The sequence below is a fragment of the Camelina sativa genome, chromosome 14, assembly GCF_030686135.1.
Source record: "Camelina sativa cultivar CO46 ecotype springtype chromosome 14, ASM3068613v1".
NCBI lineage: Eukaryota > Viridiplantae > Streptophyta > Magnoliopsida > Brassicales > Brassicaceae > Camelina > Camelina sativa.
This window is the reverse complement of record NC_141893.1, coordinates 27,311,104-27,322,726: the sequence shown is the minus strand read 5'-3', so window position 1 is coordinate 27,322,726 and position 11,623 is coordinate 27,311,104. Positions and strand designations below refer to the sequence as shown.

Genomic DNA, 11,623 nt, shown 5'->3' with positions numbered 1-11,623 from the left:
GCTTTCTTCATCGTTCATATCAACATCTATTCTTGATTCTGTTTTGACTAATGCGTTGTACGCAAATTACTCCATATAAATAAAATATTTCGATTGCTTTGAATATTGTTTTGTATCAAAAACTTGAAAGAAAAACAAGAAGAAGAGAAAACAAGAATGGCTGCGAATCTAAGGAACAATGCGTTCTTGTCTTCTCTCATGTTGCTTCTCTTGATCGGTTCCTCGTACGCAATCACAAGTTCAGAAATGAGCGGAATATGTGACAAAACCTTAAACCCATCTTTCTGTCTTAAATTCCTCAATCCGAAATTCGCCTCGCCTAATCTTGAAGCCTTGGCAAAAACCACACTTGATTCTACACAATCAAGAGCAAAACAAACATTGAAAAGACTCCAATCTATTATCGATGGAGGAGTCGACCCTCGATCCAAGTTAGCTTACAGGTCATGCGTAGATGAATACGAGAGCGCGATTGGAAACCTCGAGGAAGCTTATGAGCATTTGGCTTCAGGAGATGGCATGGGGATGAACATGAAAGTTTCTGCTGCATTGGATGGAGCTGATTCATGTTTAGATGATGTGAAGAGATTGAGATCAGTAGATGCTTCTGTTGTGAATAACAGTAAAGCAATTAAGAATATTTGTGGTATTGCTCTTGTTATCTCTAACATGTTACCACGTCGAACATAATTGGAAATCATCATCATGTGTTTGCTTTAATTAAATTGTATTGTTTGCAAGAGGACAAACTATGTTATTATTAAAACCGTCAATATATAAATTCATAAGTTACAATGAACATGAACCTTTAATTAATTTGATAATGTCATTCGAAAATATTTGAAAACTTATTCTTTAATTCACCTTATTCAATGATGGAAGTTTGCAGAGACATAATAACGAATATAATATCCATTTAATTAAGTAAAGAAAAAAAGGATAATAGTTTTTAATTCTCTTGCGCCCTTGACTAAGAAAACATTTCTACAATAATCTCTTTACTTCTAGATACCTTTCTACCTTTATAATAAAAGACAATTTCAATTTTACCCTTAAATATTATATTTATTATTTATTCATTTCATTAATTTTAAATTTAAATAATTATTTTTTAAAAAAATTTATAGTCAATCATTACTCACCTTCATTTTGGTCCTACCAATATTAGCCAAATCGTAAAAAAACTCGTACAACTAAATATAGCTGATACAACTAATGTATTTTAATAGCTTTTGAAAAAAACTAATAATACATAAAACAACATATTTATACTAAAATCATTCATAAATAGTAATAATAAATTAAGAGTGTGAGCAAAACAATAGTGGAACACTTGTATCTGTTAATTTATATTTTTGGTTTGCTAATAAACTTAGTTGTAACAATTGCAAACGACTGAAAGTCGTACAATTGCTATTGCAGCGGTGATAGAACTACTAGTCTGCACAAACTAACCAGATCTAAGATCAAAGGAGATTTATAGGAAAATCAAGGCGTTTATCTTAATCGCTAAATCCTACATTCTTCAACCTAATCATTCCTCAATCAAAAAACGTAAAACCTAATCGAAGAGAAACCTAATAAGAGACAAACATGAGAAGAATATTTGTGGTATTGCTCTTGTTATCTCTAACATGTTACCACGTCGAACATAATTGAAATCATCATCATCATGTGTTTGCTTTAATTAAATTGTATTGTTTGCTAGAGGACAAACTATGTTATTATTAAAACCGTCAATATATAATTTCATAAGTTACATTGAACATGTACCTTTAATTAATTTGATAATATCTTTAACCCCATGCCATTGAAAAATATTTGAAAAGCTTATTCTTTAATTCACCTTATTCAATGATGGATAGTAGTTTTTACATTTTCTTTAGTATTGTATGAATCGGTTATAAAGTCTTTCATTTTTCAGTGTAGCTTTTCTGATGAGAATCGGAAACCAAAATTGGAGAAAGTAGCCAGTACTAGATAAGGAGAAGCTTTAATTAAATGAAATATAACCACAGAACATACGTAACCAAGTCTTATCATACATAACAGAATTTAAATGAAAAAAAAAATATATATATGTTAACGCATTTGTTTAGATGTCATAATTCTATATTCCTCTTAAATATTGGTGTTTACAGAGCTTTTTTTTTACCTTTACAAAAAAGAATAGACAAAAAAGAAGAGGTAAAAATCATGTTTTGAAAAAATAGAACAATGTCAAGAGGATACTTAAACATGCTATTATTGGTAGAAGTAGAACAATGAAACGCATAATAACAAAGTAAAAAATAGGGAATTTAGCTAAGAGTACCATATTTGCTAACAAATTTTTCAATTTTACCACATATTAAAACTCATTTTCTCTCCTACTACAAATGCTACTTAAAATGATAATAATGTCTTTGAAGTTGTAAGCTGTTGTCGATCAGTTATGTCAATATATATATTTGCTCTTTTGGCAACATAGATGTGCATTAATTATTTCCACTAGACACACAAGTTAGACCTATAATAGACACTTTGTAGATTAAATTAAATTTAATTTAATTTATCTGAAGGCTACATAGAGTTTGCAAATTATATTTCTATATGTTTTTTTGATTTAGAGATCTGGTGGGCAGAATAGCATAAGTCTGTAGACAAAATTAGTCATGCGGACATGTTTTGTCCCATAAACAAGTTTTTTCCCATAAACAAATTTTGTCCCATATACAAGTTAAGAAGTACAAATTTGTCTATTAACTTAAAGTACATGTCCATTTGTCAAGTATGTTGTCTACAAATTTTTTGTGAATCATGAAGTACTTGACATGATTAATAGTGGACAAGTGAAGGTTTTGGACAAGTTTAAAACTGGTCTTTCGCGTAAATAAATTATTGTCTTTCTAAAATAACTTGTCCATCACAAGATTAATAATGGACAACCTGGTGTGTTTAATTTGTCCACCAAATTAATAGCTCCAACGGTGACACTAATGAATACCATGGGAAAAAACAGAAGTGAGCTTCTGAAAAAATCAACGAAAAGAAAAAAGAGAAACAAAGAGATATTTTTTAGAAAGAAAAGTTGGAAACATTAGACACAAAAAGAAGTTTTTTTTTGTGTTTCGATTTTGTGAATTTGGAGAGATGTGGAGATAATTAATGGAAGAAGAAAGAGTTGAAAAAAAAATGAGATATTAGTTGGAGATGTAGAGAAAATTAATGGAAGAAAGTTGAAAAAACAAGACAGCAAAACAAGATGAAAAAACTTTATTTTTGTTTTGATAAAAAGAAAGAAATGATGAGGGTTATTTTAATATTTTTCTGTTGTGATTATGGTATTTCATAAAAAGAGTTATCAAATGTGGTAGAACTAATGAGTTTAGTTTTTAAACATGGTAGAATTGTTAGAAAACTCTAATATATATATATATATATATATATATTAAACTAAACCATCCATATCCATCATACACTAGGAATTTCTTAAAATATAAAAATAATAAAATTTGTATAGATTTGTGCCTACCCTTAACATTCTTCAACATCACTGGGCCAACAACACCCGGGCATACATCAAACAAAAGAAAATCAAGCGGTTTAAAAAAATACATATAGGTTATTAATCCGTCTACTAAAAAAACCCAACGGATGGGTATCATACTATCATTCATCCCTAACAGTAAATAACTAAATATCCAATGAACAATGAATCTACCTCCAACACCACACGCCTAAATCGTCGTTCTCATGCTATGCTAGTAGTAATCCGTAATATTACTCCTAATAGTTCAGCCAATGGGACCGAGGTTTTAATTTACATAATTTGGTATTAATCCATCGATTATTTTTCTGTGTTGGAGGAAGAGCTCAGTGAACATTCCACTCAAAGGTATTCTAGTTTCAGTTTTAGGTTTCGATTTTAAGGTTTTGAAGATCTGAGGTTTGCTGTTTTTTTTTTTTTTTAATTCTGTTTGTGTGATCAATAGCTTCCTATCTACCTAGTCTTGGTAGAGGAGAAGAGAAGCGGAAGGCAATGTATGCAAATTGTTGATTTGTTTGGTTTTGTTATGTGATTTAATTTGTGGCCATATTATGAATGAATTTGAACTGTTGTGAGGATTTGTGAAGCTTGAATCTTGCGACTTACCGTGGAACAGGATTATGTATACACATTTTTCGATAACTTTAGCACTTGTCAACTAGGATTGTGGGATACCGCAGATCAAATATTGGGGATCTTCTTACATAGTAGTAGCAGCTATGGCTTTGTTTATGAAACTTTGGGTTTTGTTGTAACCAAGGCAGGAGGATTATAACAGACTGAGACCTTCGAGTTACTGTGGTGCTGATGTTTTCATCTTAGCATTCTCTCTTATCAGTAAGGCTAGTTATGAGAATGTGTCCAAGAAAGTGCGTCTTGAAATGAAGTTTACTAAACGTTTTGTAAAAATACTAAAGATGTTATCTCGTTGTGATGTTTGCTGCTTTATCTTCTGTTTGCAGTGGATCCTAGAGCTGAAGCACTCTGTCCCTGGTGTCCCAATAGTTCTTCTTTGTACCAAACTAGGTAACTTCCTCTTTTGGTTTTCCTCATTGCTTCAGCTTCCTTTGTGTCGTGTTCGAGACAATACACACTCATGGTTTTTTTTTTGTTTTCCTTATTGCTTCAGCTTCTCATGATAGTTGTGAAACTATTGGACAATACCTTACAATAACATTCCTTGCCTCTGTTTTGATTTGTTCACATCTAACATATTCAATATCCATACTACCTTTTAGCTCTTTTGATCTTGTGGAAGTAAGGGCTGGTTTTTGGAGCATCTCCTTTGGCTAATGAATATTCTCTGGTATATATATATGCACAGAAAGAAGGCAGATAGCGTGGGACATGGAGCGGGAAGAAAGCTGACTCTGATTTCTACAGAAAAAATTGTAACCACGATGACAAGGTGGGAAGGAATTGCTTGTGGCAAAGAAACCGATCAACTTATTACATCCTCTTCTCGTCTACCTCTACTCTTTCTAATCACAATTGTATTTATTAGTTCATAAAAAAGAGTGCTAAAAGTCTAACCTACTCGAGCCACTACATTGTATTCCTATGTGAGATCATCAGATTTGAGGGGGGGGGGGGGGGGGGGGAAGAAAATATAGTTTGGATCTGTATATCCATCGGAGATTCTTAAGATTCGAGATGTCCACATTTTCAGTCTTTCAAACAAAAATATAAAATCAATTATCTCCAGTTGTCCGAATTTTTAGAACAAGTTACATTTATAATGAAGTCTATGCAATATATTATATATTAACTCAGAGACCAGAAGTAAATGGCACACCGGGTGGAATCCAGGAGTTGCCAGCAAGGAAAGTACCAACGATAAACCTTGAAGCCTCTGAAGCAGAATGAAGGATCCAAAACCCAGGCCATGTGACTCGACCTGATGTTGAAACACCTGGACCCTTGTTCTGAAACTCCGCATAGAACAAAGTGCTGACATCGGTAGTCTGATTCCACTCAAACCAGCCACGTGGATCAATAAGACTGTCGAGATATGTCTTCATGAAAACCGTCGTCGAGTATTTGTCCCATGGTCGACCCAAATACGTTTGGGTGGATCCCAAAACTAGTAGAAGATCCGTAGCAGCAGTGACACGTGAATTGTGGATGATGATTCCCGAGGTTTGATTTGGGTTGGATTTATTTTGAGCAGTGACTGTATTGGTGCCAGTAGGAGTACGCCGTACGAAGATATTGCAATTCTGAAAATGACGGCTGCGTTTCCAAAGATGAAATCGACGGTCCCGTAAACGTCACAGTCGCGGTAAAATTGGAAGTTGGAGTGAACGTAGAGTGTGTCTTGGAAGCCCTCAAAACTGCATTGGTAGAAGACGGATTGATCTGAAATGAATAGTAAAGCAACCGTTTGTGCCTTGTTTGCACCCGCCGTGTTTCGAAATGTGATATCCCGCGCGAAAAACTTTTTTCCCACCGCCGGTGTATACATCAGAAAAAGAACTATTATATATTAATTATGAGTTTGCGTATAATTTTTATAATGTCATCAACAAGAATCTTGATTGATAATTTATGCTATTATTGTAACCCAACTTTAAGAATTTTTAAACCTATATAAAATAATATTACCATATAAATAATAAATACTCTTTAAGAATCAAACCCTAAACCCTAAAAAGAGATTTTATAAGAAGAAAATAGAAAGGAGAAAAAAAAGAAGAGGATTTTAGATTACAGAACGTGGCGGATTGCATAGTTCTCCAGCCGCCAACATAGTTGCGGTTCCCAGTGATGATTGTGCGGTTCTTACTGGCCCCTGTCATCATCACATACCCTTTGTTAGAAGGGATGATCAGATACTCCGCATAAACTCCCTCCTTTATTGATATCTGGAAATATCTGATATCTCCATTGTTGTTTTCAGGAGCGACTGCGATTGCATCACTAATCCTACTGAAGTTGCCTTTTCCGTCTTTGCTCACAGTTACGGTAGCGAATATCTTTTGAGAAACTACAGATTCAGATAAAATGGCAAAAAAGATGAGGTATTAGCTCAAGCTGGTACCTGAGACAACAACCAACAGTAAGGATTACAGATTTAGTTAAATTATTTGTTTATGTAAAGGTGAGTATCTATAATCTTTTTTTCTTTTAGGATTAATAATTGACAGTATAATTTATTTAATTATTGTATTATAGTAATTAATTGTATAATTTTTTTTATTTTTTATTTCTTATAGAATTAGTAATTTAAAAATAGAACTAGTATAATTTTTTATATACATATATGAACTATTTTTTATATTTATTTAATTGTTAAATTTTTTATTTTTTTTTATAATTTACAAATATGTTAAAACAAAGTTTTTGTGTAACAAATGACAAAATCTTTAATTGTTAAATTGACACATGTCGCGATCACATGAGTTACTAACTTTGAAAACTAAAATTTATATAATAACATAATATTGAATACGCTATCAAATCATTCACTGATTGGAAAACTTAAGAAAATTACAATAATTTCTTATTTTGATTATCTTATTTTTTTTACATTATGTTAATCACTAATTTTAATACATTAAACCTTTTCATACCTTAATCACTTTTCTGTATAAATTTCTTTTTTACTATATATGATTATAATAAATAATATTTACAATTAAATTGCAAATATTTTCCTTATTAATTGCACATATTTTCCTATTGTAATCCTTTTATTTTTAGGATTTTTTAATTTTCATTAACTTTTTCACAAATATCAAAATATTATCGATATACTTAACACATGTCGCGATTATATAAATTACTAACTTTAAAAACTAAGTATAAGATAGATATATTAACTATACGGTGAAGGATACTTTGAATTGATTGGAGAATATGAAACTGGACGAATTATAAATATTTGGTGTAGTAAACAAATACGAGAATTGTATGGTCTTCTATAATAAGCGACAAAAATAGTTTAAATGGTTTTGTGCCCGTCTAGTATACTACATGTGGTTTGTGACACAGACAATGAATCCAGTCTAAGAAACTATATCGTTTATATAATTTAATTTCCTTTTATTTTTTTTCCTTTAAATAATTTACAACGGTCCAACAAAATGTATGAGCTTGAGGCCTGGTAATTCTGTGCGCCGGCTTTAACTTAAACTTATATTTAATATTCCCTTGACTGTTATCATCTAACTATAATTATTTCTTTTAATTTATAAACTTAACGCTTTTTTCTCCTTCCTCTTTCTCAATGGCCAAGTCTTTATCTTCTTAAACATTCTATAAATTCGTCTAAGGTAACTCTCTCTCTTTCTCTCTTTCTCTCTTTCTTATGGGTCAAAAAAAGATGAGATTTTTTGGTTGAGAGCGAATCAAGTGGTTCATATTCTTCTTTTCGTACTTCTAGTTCAGAAGATGATTACATGAGGAAGAAGAAAAATGCATCGAGTAGGGCCTCGTTAAAGATTTGGATATCTCTAAACCCCATTCCTTCATGGTCTTTAGACAAACATAACCTTTCCTAACTCTACTAGTAGATTTTCCTAGCATGTTCTCCTCAACTCCACCAATAAGCAGCTATGGCACTTTCTATATTTTCACAAGTTTTTTTGGCAGCATAACGCAGGACATTACAAAAACTGGCATGGACAAGGCAACCGACTTTAAGAGCACTTCTTTGCCTCCTTGAGATAAACACCAAGAATACCAACCTGATAACTTTCCTTTCAGCCGATCCTTCAAATAATTCATCATAACAATCTTTGATCCACTAAAACACTATGGCAGCCTGATCAGAGGTCAATTAGAACTCAATGTGTACTCCACCACGATCTAGTAATATAGTTGTACACTTCAGGATCAAATCCACAGAGACCAAGCGATGCACTATGAAATTATATAGACCGAATATAGCTAAGACAAAGAGAAAGTTTGTGTTTCAAGTAACCGATTAAAACAGAAAATAAATAAGGGTTTTGGAATTAAAGAAAGATATTGGGCGTAAAGAATCAGTTGGGGGATACAACCACAAATTTAGATGATAGATTGGGAAAGCATTATACACCATTCTTGAACTCAAATCACAATTATACAGCTAACCTACTTTCGCAGTGTTAGCTAACTATGCTAAAAATTATTAGACCCTGAACTTCCGTTTGAATCTAGCTAAACAAGCAAGCATTAAAGTTCCAGTTTGATTTATTTACAAGGTGCCTCAACTTCAACTTCTGTTGGCTAAGGTCCACCTTGCTCACCTATGTTCCTTTCAAGCAACTCAACAACACTTTTGGTGCCACGATGGAAAAAACCTAAGATCTTAATCTAGGTGATCAGTCTAGCTTAAGCATTATGAACAACAATAGATGAAGAAAAATAAGATCAATCCCAAATCTAACAACCTAAGTTTAGAGAATCTTTTTGAAACCCGAAGCCCAATAGTAAACTACACAAACATGGAAGTAAAAGAACTGCAAATCAAAGATGAAGAAAACATAATTGAATTGCAAAGGGAAATAAAAGGGTTCAGAATACTTCTCCAAACGATTAGAGATCTTTTCCCAAGCTTACAAGTACTCAAAAGCTGCCGAGAATAAAAATTATCTTTCTAGAGGTCGAGCCTCGTGCTTAAATAGTAAAATAAAACCCTAAAAGTTGGTTTAAAACATAAAAGAAAAAGTTGCTTCGGGTACGGGATTGGTCGATCCCGAATGAGGATCAGCCAATCCTGGATGATTTTCTCTGTTTGCTCCATCTGCTTGCTAATCCGATCAGTCTTCACCAAAATTGCTTCAGATGCTTGTTTTCATCCCCAAAACACTCAGTTTCCTTCCAAAGTAGTCTAGAACTTGTACAGACTCATAAAAGACTAAAAAGTCTCTCAAAGCACACTTTGACTCAACAAAAGACTCAAAACAAACCTTAAAACTATGGTTAAAACCTATAAAATACAGACACATCAATTCCCCCGGACTTGAATCTTTGCTTGTCCTCAAGCAAGAACAAACAAAAACTCCGGAACAGAGAAAATGTTTGAAAGTGGAAACTCACATATTCTTGGGAACCTCTTCTTTGCACTCTTCATCAAATCAAATTAAGAACTACTTTTTGTACTCTGCTCATGATTAGGATCAACACTCCCTACTCTGAACTCCACAACCTTAAAGAACCTTCAGCATCCCCATTGGTGTCTCCTTACATCAGATTAGTGAAAATGTGTGGTCTCGCCGAGAGAATATCAATCACTGAACTTATTGACTCCTTCAACCTTTTAATGCCCAAGACTTCCTTCACATGCTCCGTTTCCTCTCTCTTTTCTCACTTCCAAAGGATTGATTTCTCCCTAATTTTCTAGGGTATCATTGTATTTTATTTATCAATCCTTTGCTCTTTTCTTGTGGACAGGTTTCCATGAATTCCTGCACAGGTTTACGCATAACCCTCGGTTCACTTCTTTTATTACCTATATCCTCTTCTTCTTCTTTCTTTTTTTTTTTTTTTTTATTCAGTATTAAAGGGAAGAGAGAGGGGAAGCATAATTTGTGAGGTGATGCATGTCTTGTATTACTTAAGGGAGGAGTCTTGTTCGGTGTATACCAAGTCCCAAGGCAAGAAGTTAAATCCGGTTAAGTCCTTTCAAAGCTAGAGACAACGTCGGATCAGCTTAATGTTCTCTTCGGTGAGGGTCTTTTGGGGCGTGTTGAGACTGCTCATGTTCATTCCAAGCTTCATTCAAAAATCAAAAGTACTAAAGCAATCACAAAAGTGTTAGTTCAAAGCAAAAGATCCCTAGAAATGATCATAGTTTCCCAACATTTTTTTTGTTTTTTTTAGACTCGATAAAGTGACTCAAAGAAAAAGGAAATCAAAGAAAACATCCAAAGAAAACGACATTAGTAACTTGGAGACACCCCTCCCCCGGACTTACTTCACACCGTCCCAGTGTGAAAGCGAAGCGAAGAAAAAGGGACTTCCGACAAATAAAAGGGAAAAACCAAAAGAAATCCTAGAAAAGAGAGAAAAAGTAACCCGTGGTGAATCAACAGTCTAGCGGGAAGGTGAGGAAGTCGCAGAATGATCAGAGTGGAGACACTCAGTAGCGTGTTATCGGCATCACTGGCAGCCATAGGATCCGACGGTGGTGGTGCAAAACTAGATGGTGCAAATCCCTGAAGCCAAGTAGCCTGTCAAATGAGCAGCATATTATTCTTCCTCTGAGTGTCGTAGACCCACCTCTCAAATTCAGACTGAGGTTCCCGGATAGGCGGTGTAGCAACAAACTGGCTCACATCAAAGGTCGGAAATGACGGAAGTGAACGAGATGGTTGCGGTGTGTCAGAGACGCTGTCTGGCTGTGTGCTGCGTGTGGGTCTGCGGGAAACGTATTCGCACTCCTCCATCCAAGCAACCTCGTCAACGTCACAAAGAGCTAAAGTAGGGGGCTCAAAGGTGATGTTCACCTTTTTGCGAAGTGAAGTGCAAGAAGGCATAGGGATACGCATGTAGCGAAAGTTGCCAGCTTTGTACTGAAATTTGTAGACGAAGTTTTGACGCACAAGAATCTCACTAGTGAACATATATTTGAGGTCAAGGAACTTCTTCTTCTGGACAGAAGTGGAAGATGGCGAAGCAATTCCACAATACTCGATGATAGGAGTTACCAAGCTACCGATGAGTATCCTCTTATTCTTGGCCTTGGACATGTTCTTCCGTACCTGCTCAAACTCCTTGGAAAGCAAGAATCCAAAGTTAACGTCGTGAGTTTGGTTGTAGACCGGGGAAGTAGGAGCATTCAAGAACCGACGAAGACCGTGAAAGAACATCCACAACTCTGGTAGCTGCAATGTGCTAGTCTCAGCCATAGCATAGATGGTGTTGCTCAAGAACTTAGCTGTGATTTGAAGGACTGGGTTGCGGATGCGAGATTGCTTGGCACCACGGGAGACATAGTTCCCAGCTCCTATCAGTTTCCAAACATCTGTCCTACTGTCAAGCTTCTCCATCTTGCATTGCTTGTGTCAAGGGAAACAAAAAATGTCACAAAGGTCAAACATGGAGATGGTGTAATGCTTCTTGAGCAGAAAGAAACTGATCGAACAATACTCAGCTAATGTGTCAGGA

General features: G+C 34.5%; 1 protein-coding gene and 1 pseudogene across 1 annotated transcript; one reads left to right on the top strand and one right to left on the bottom strand.

Moving 5' to 3' along the window:
* The first annotated feature begins 54 nt into the window (after nt 1–54).
* Nucleotides 55–799, top strand: LOC104742308 (pectinesterase inhibitor 1). Its single transcript, XM_010463300.2, has one exon. The coding sequence runs from the start codon at nt 157–159 to the stop codon at nt 688–690; it is 534 nt and encodes a 177-aa protein (XP_010461602.1). The 5' UTR covers nt 55–156; the 3' UTR covers nt 691–799.
* Nucleotides 800–5,298: 4,499 nt separating this feature from the next.
* On the bottom strand, nt 5,299–8,257 carry LOC104743934 (putative pectinesterase/pectinesterase inhibitor 17 pseudogene; annotated as a pseudogene).
* Nucleotides 8,258–11,623: the final 3,366 nt, after the last annotated feature.

Bases quoted from the DNA above. Each gene is read 5' to 3' on its own strand.
- LOC104742308 (XM_010463300.2), top strand. From the start codon at position 157: ATGGCTGCGAATCTAAGGAACAATGCGTTCTTGTCTTCTCTCATGTTG.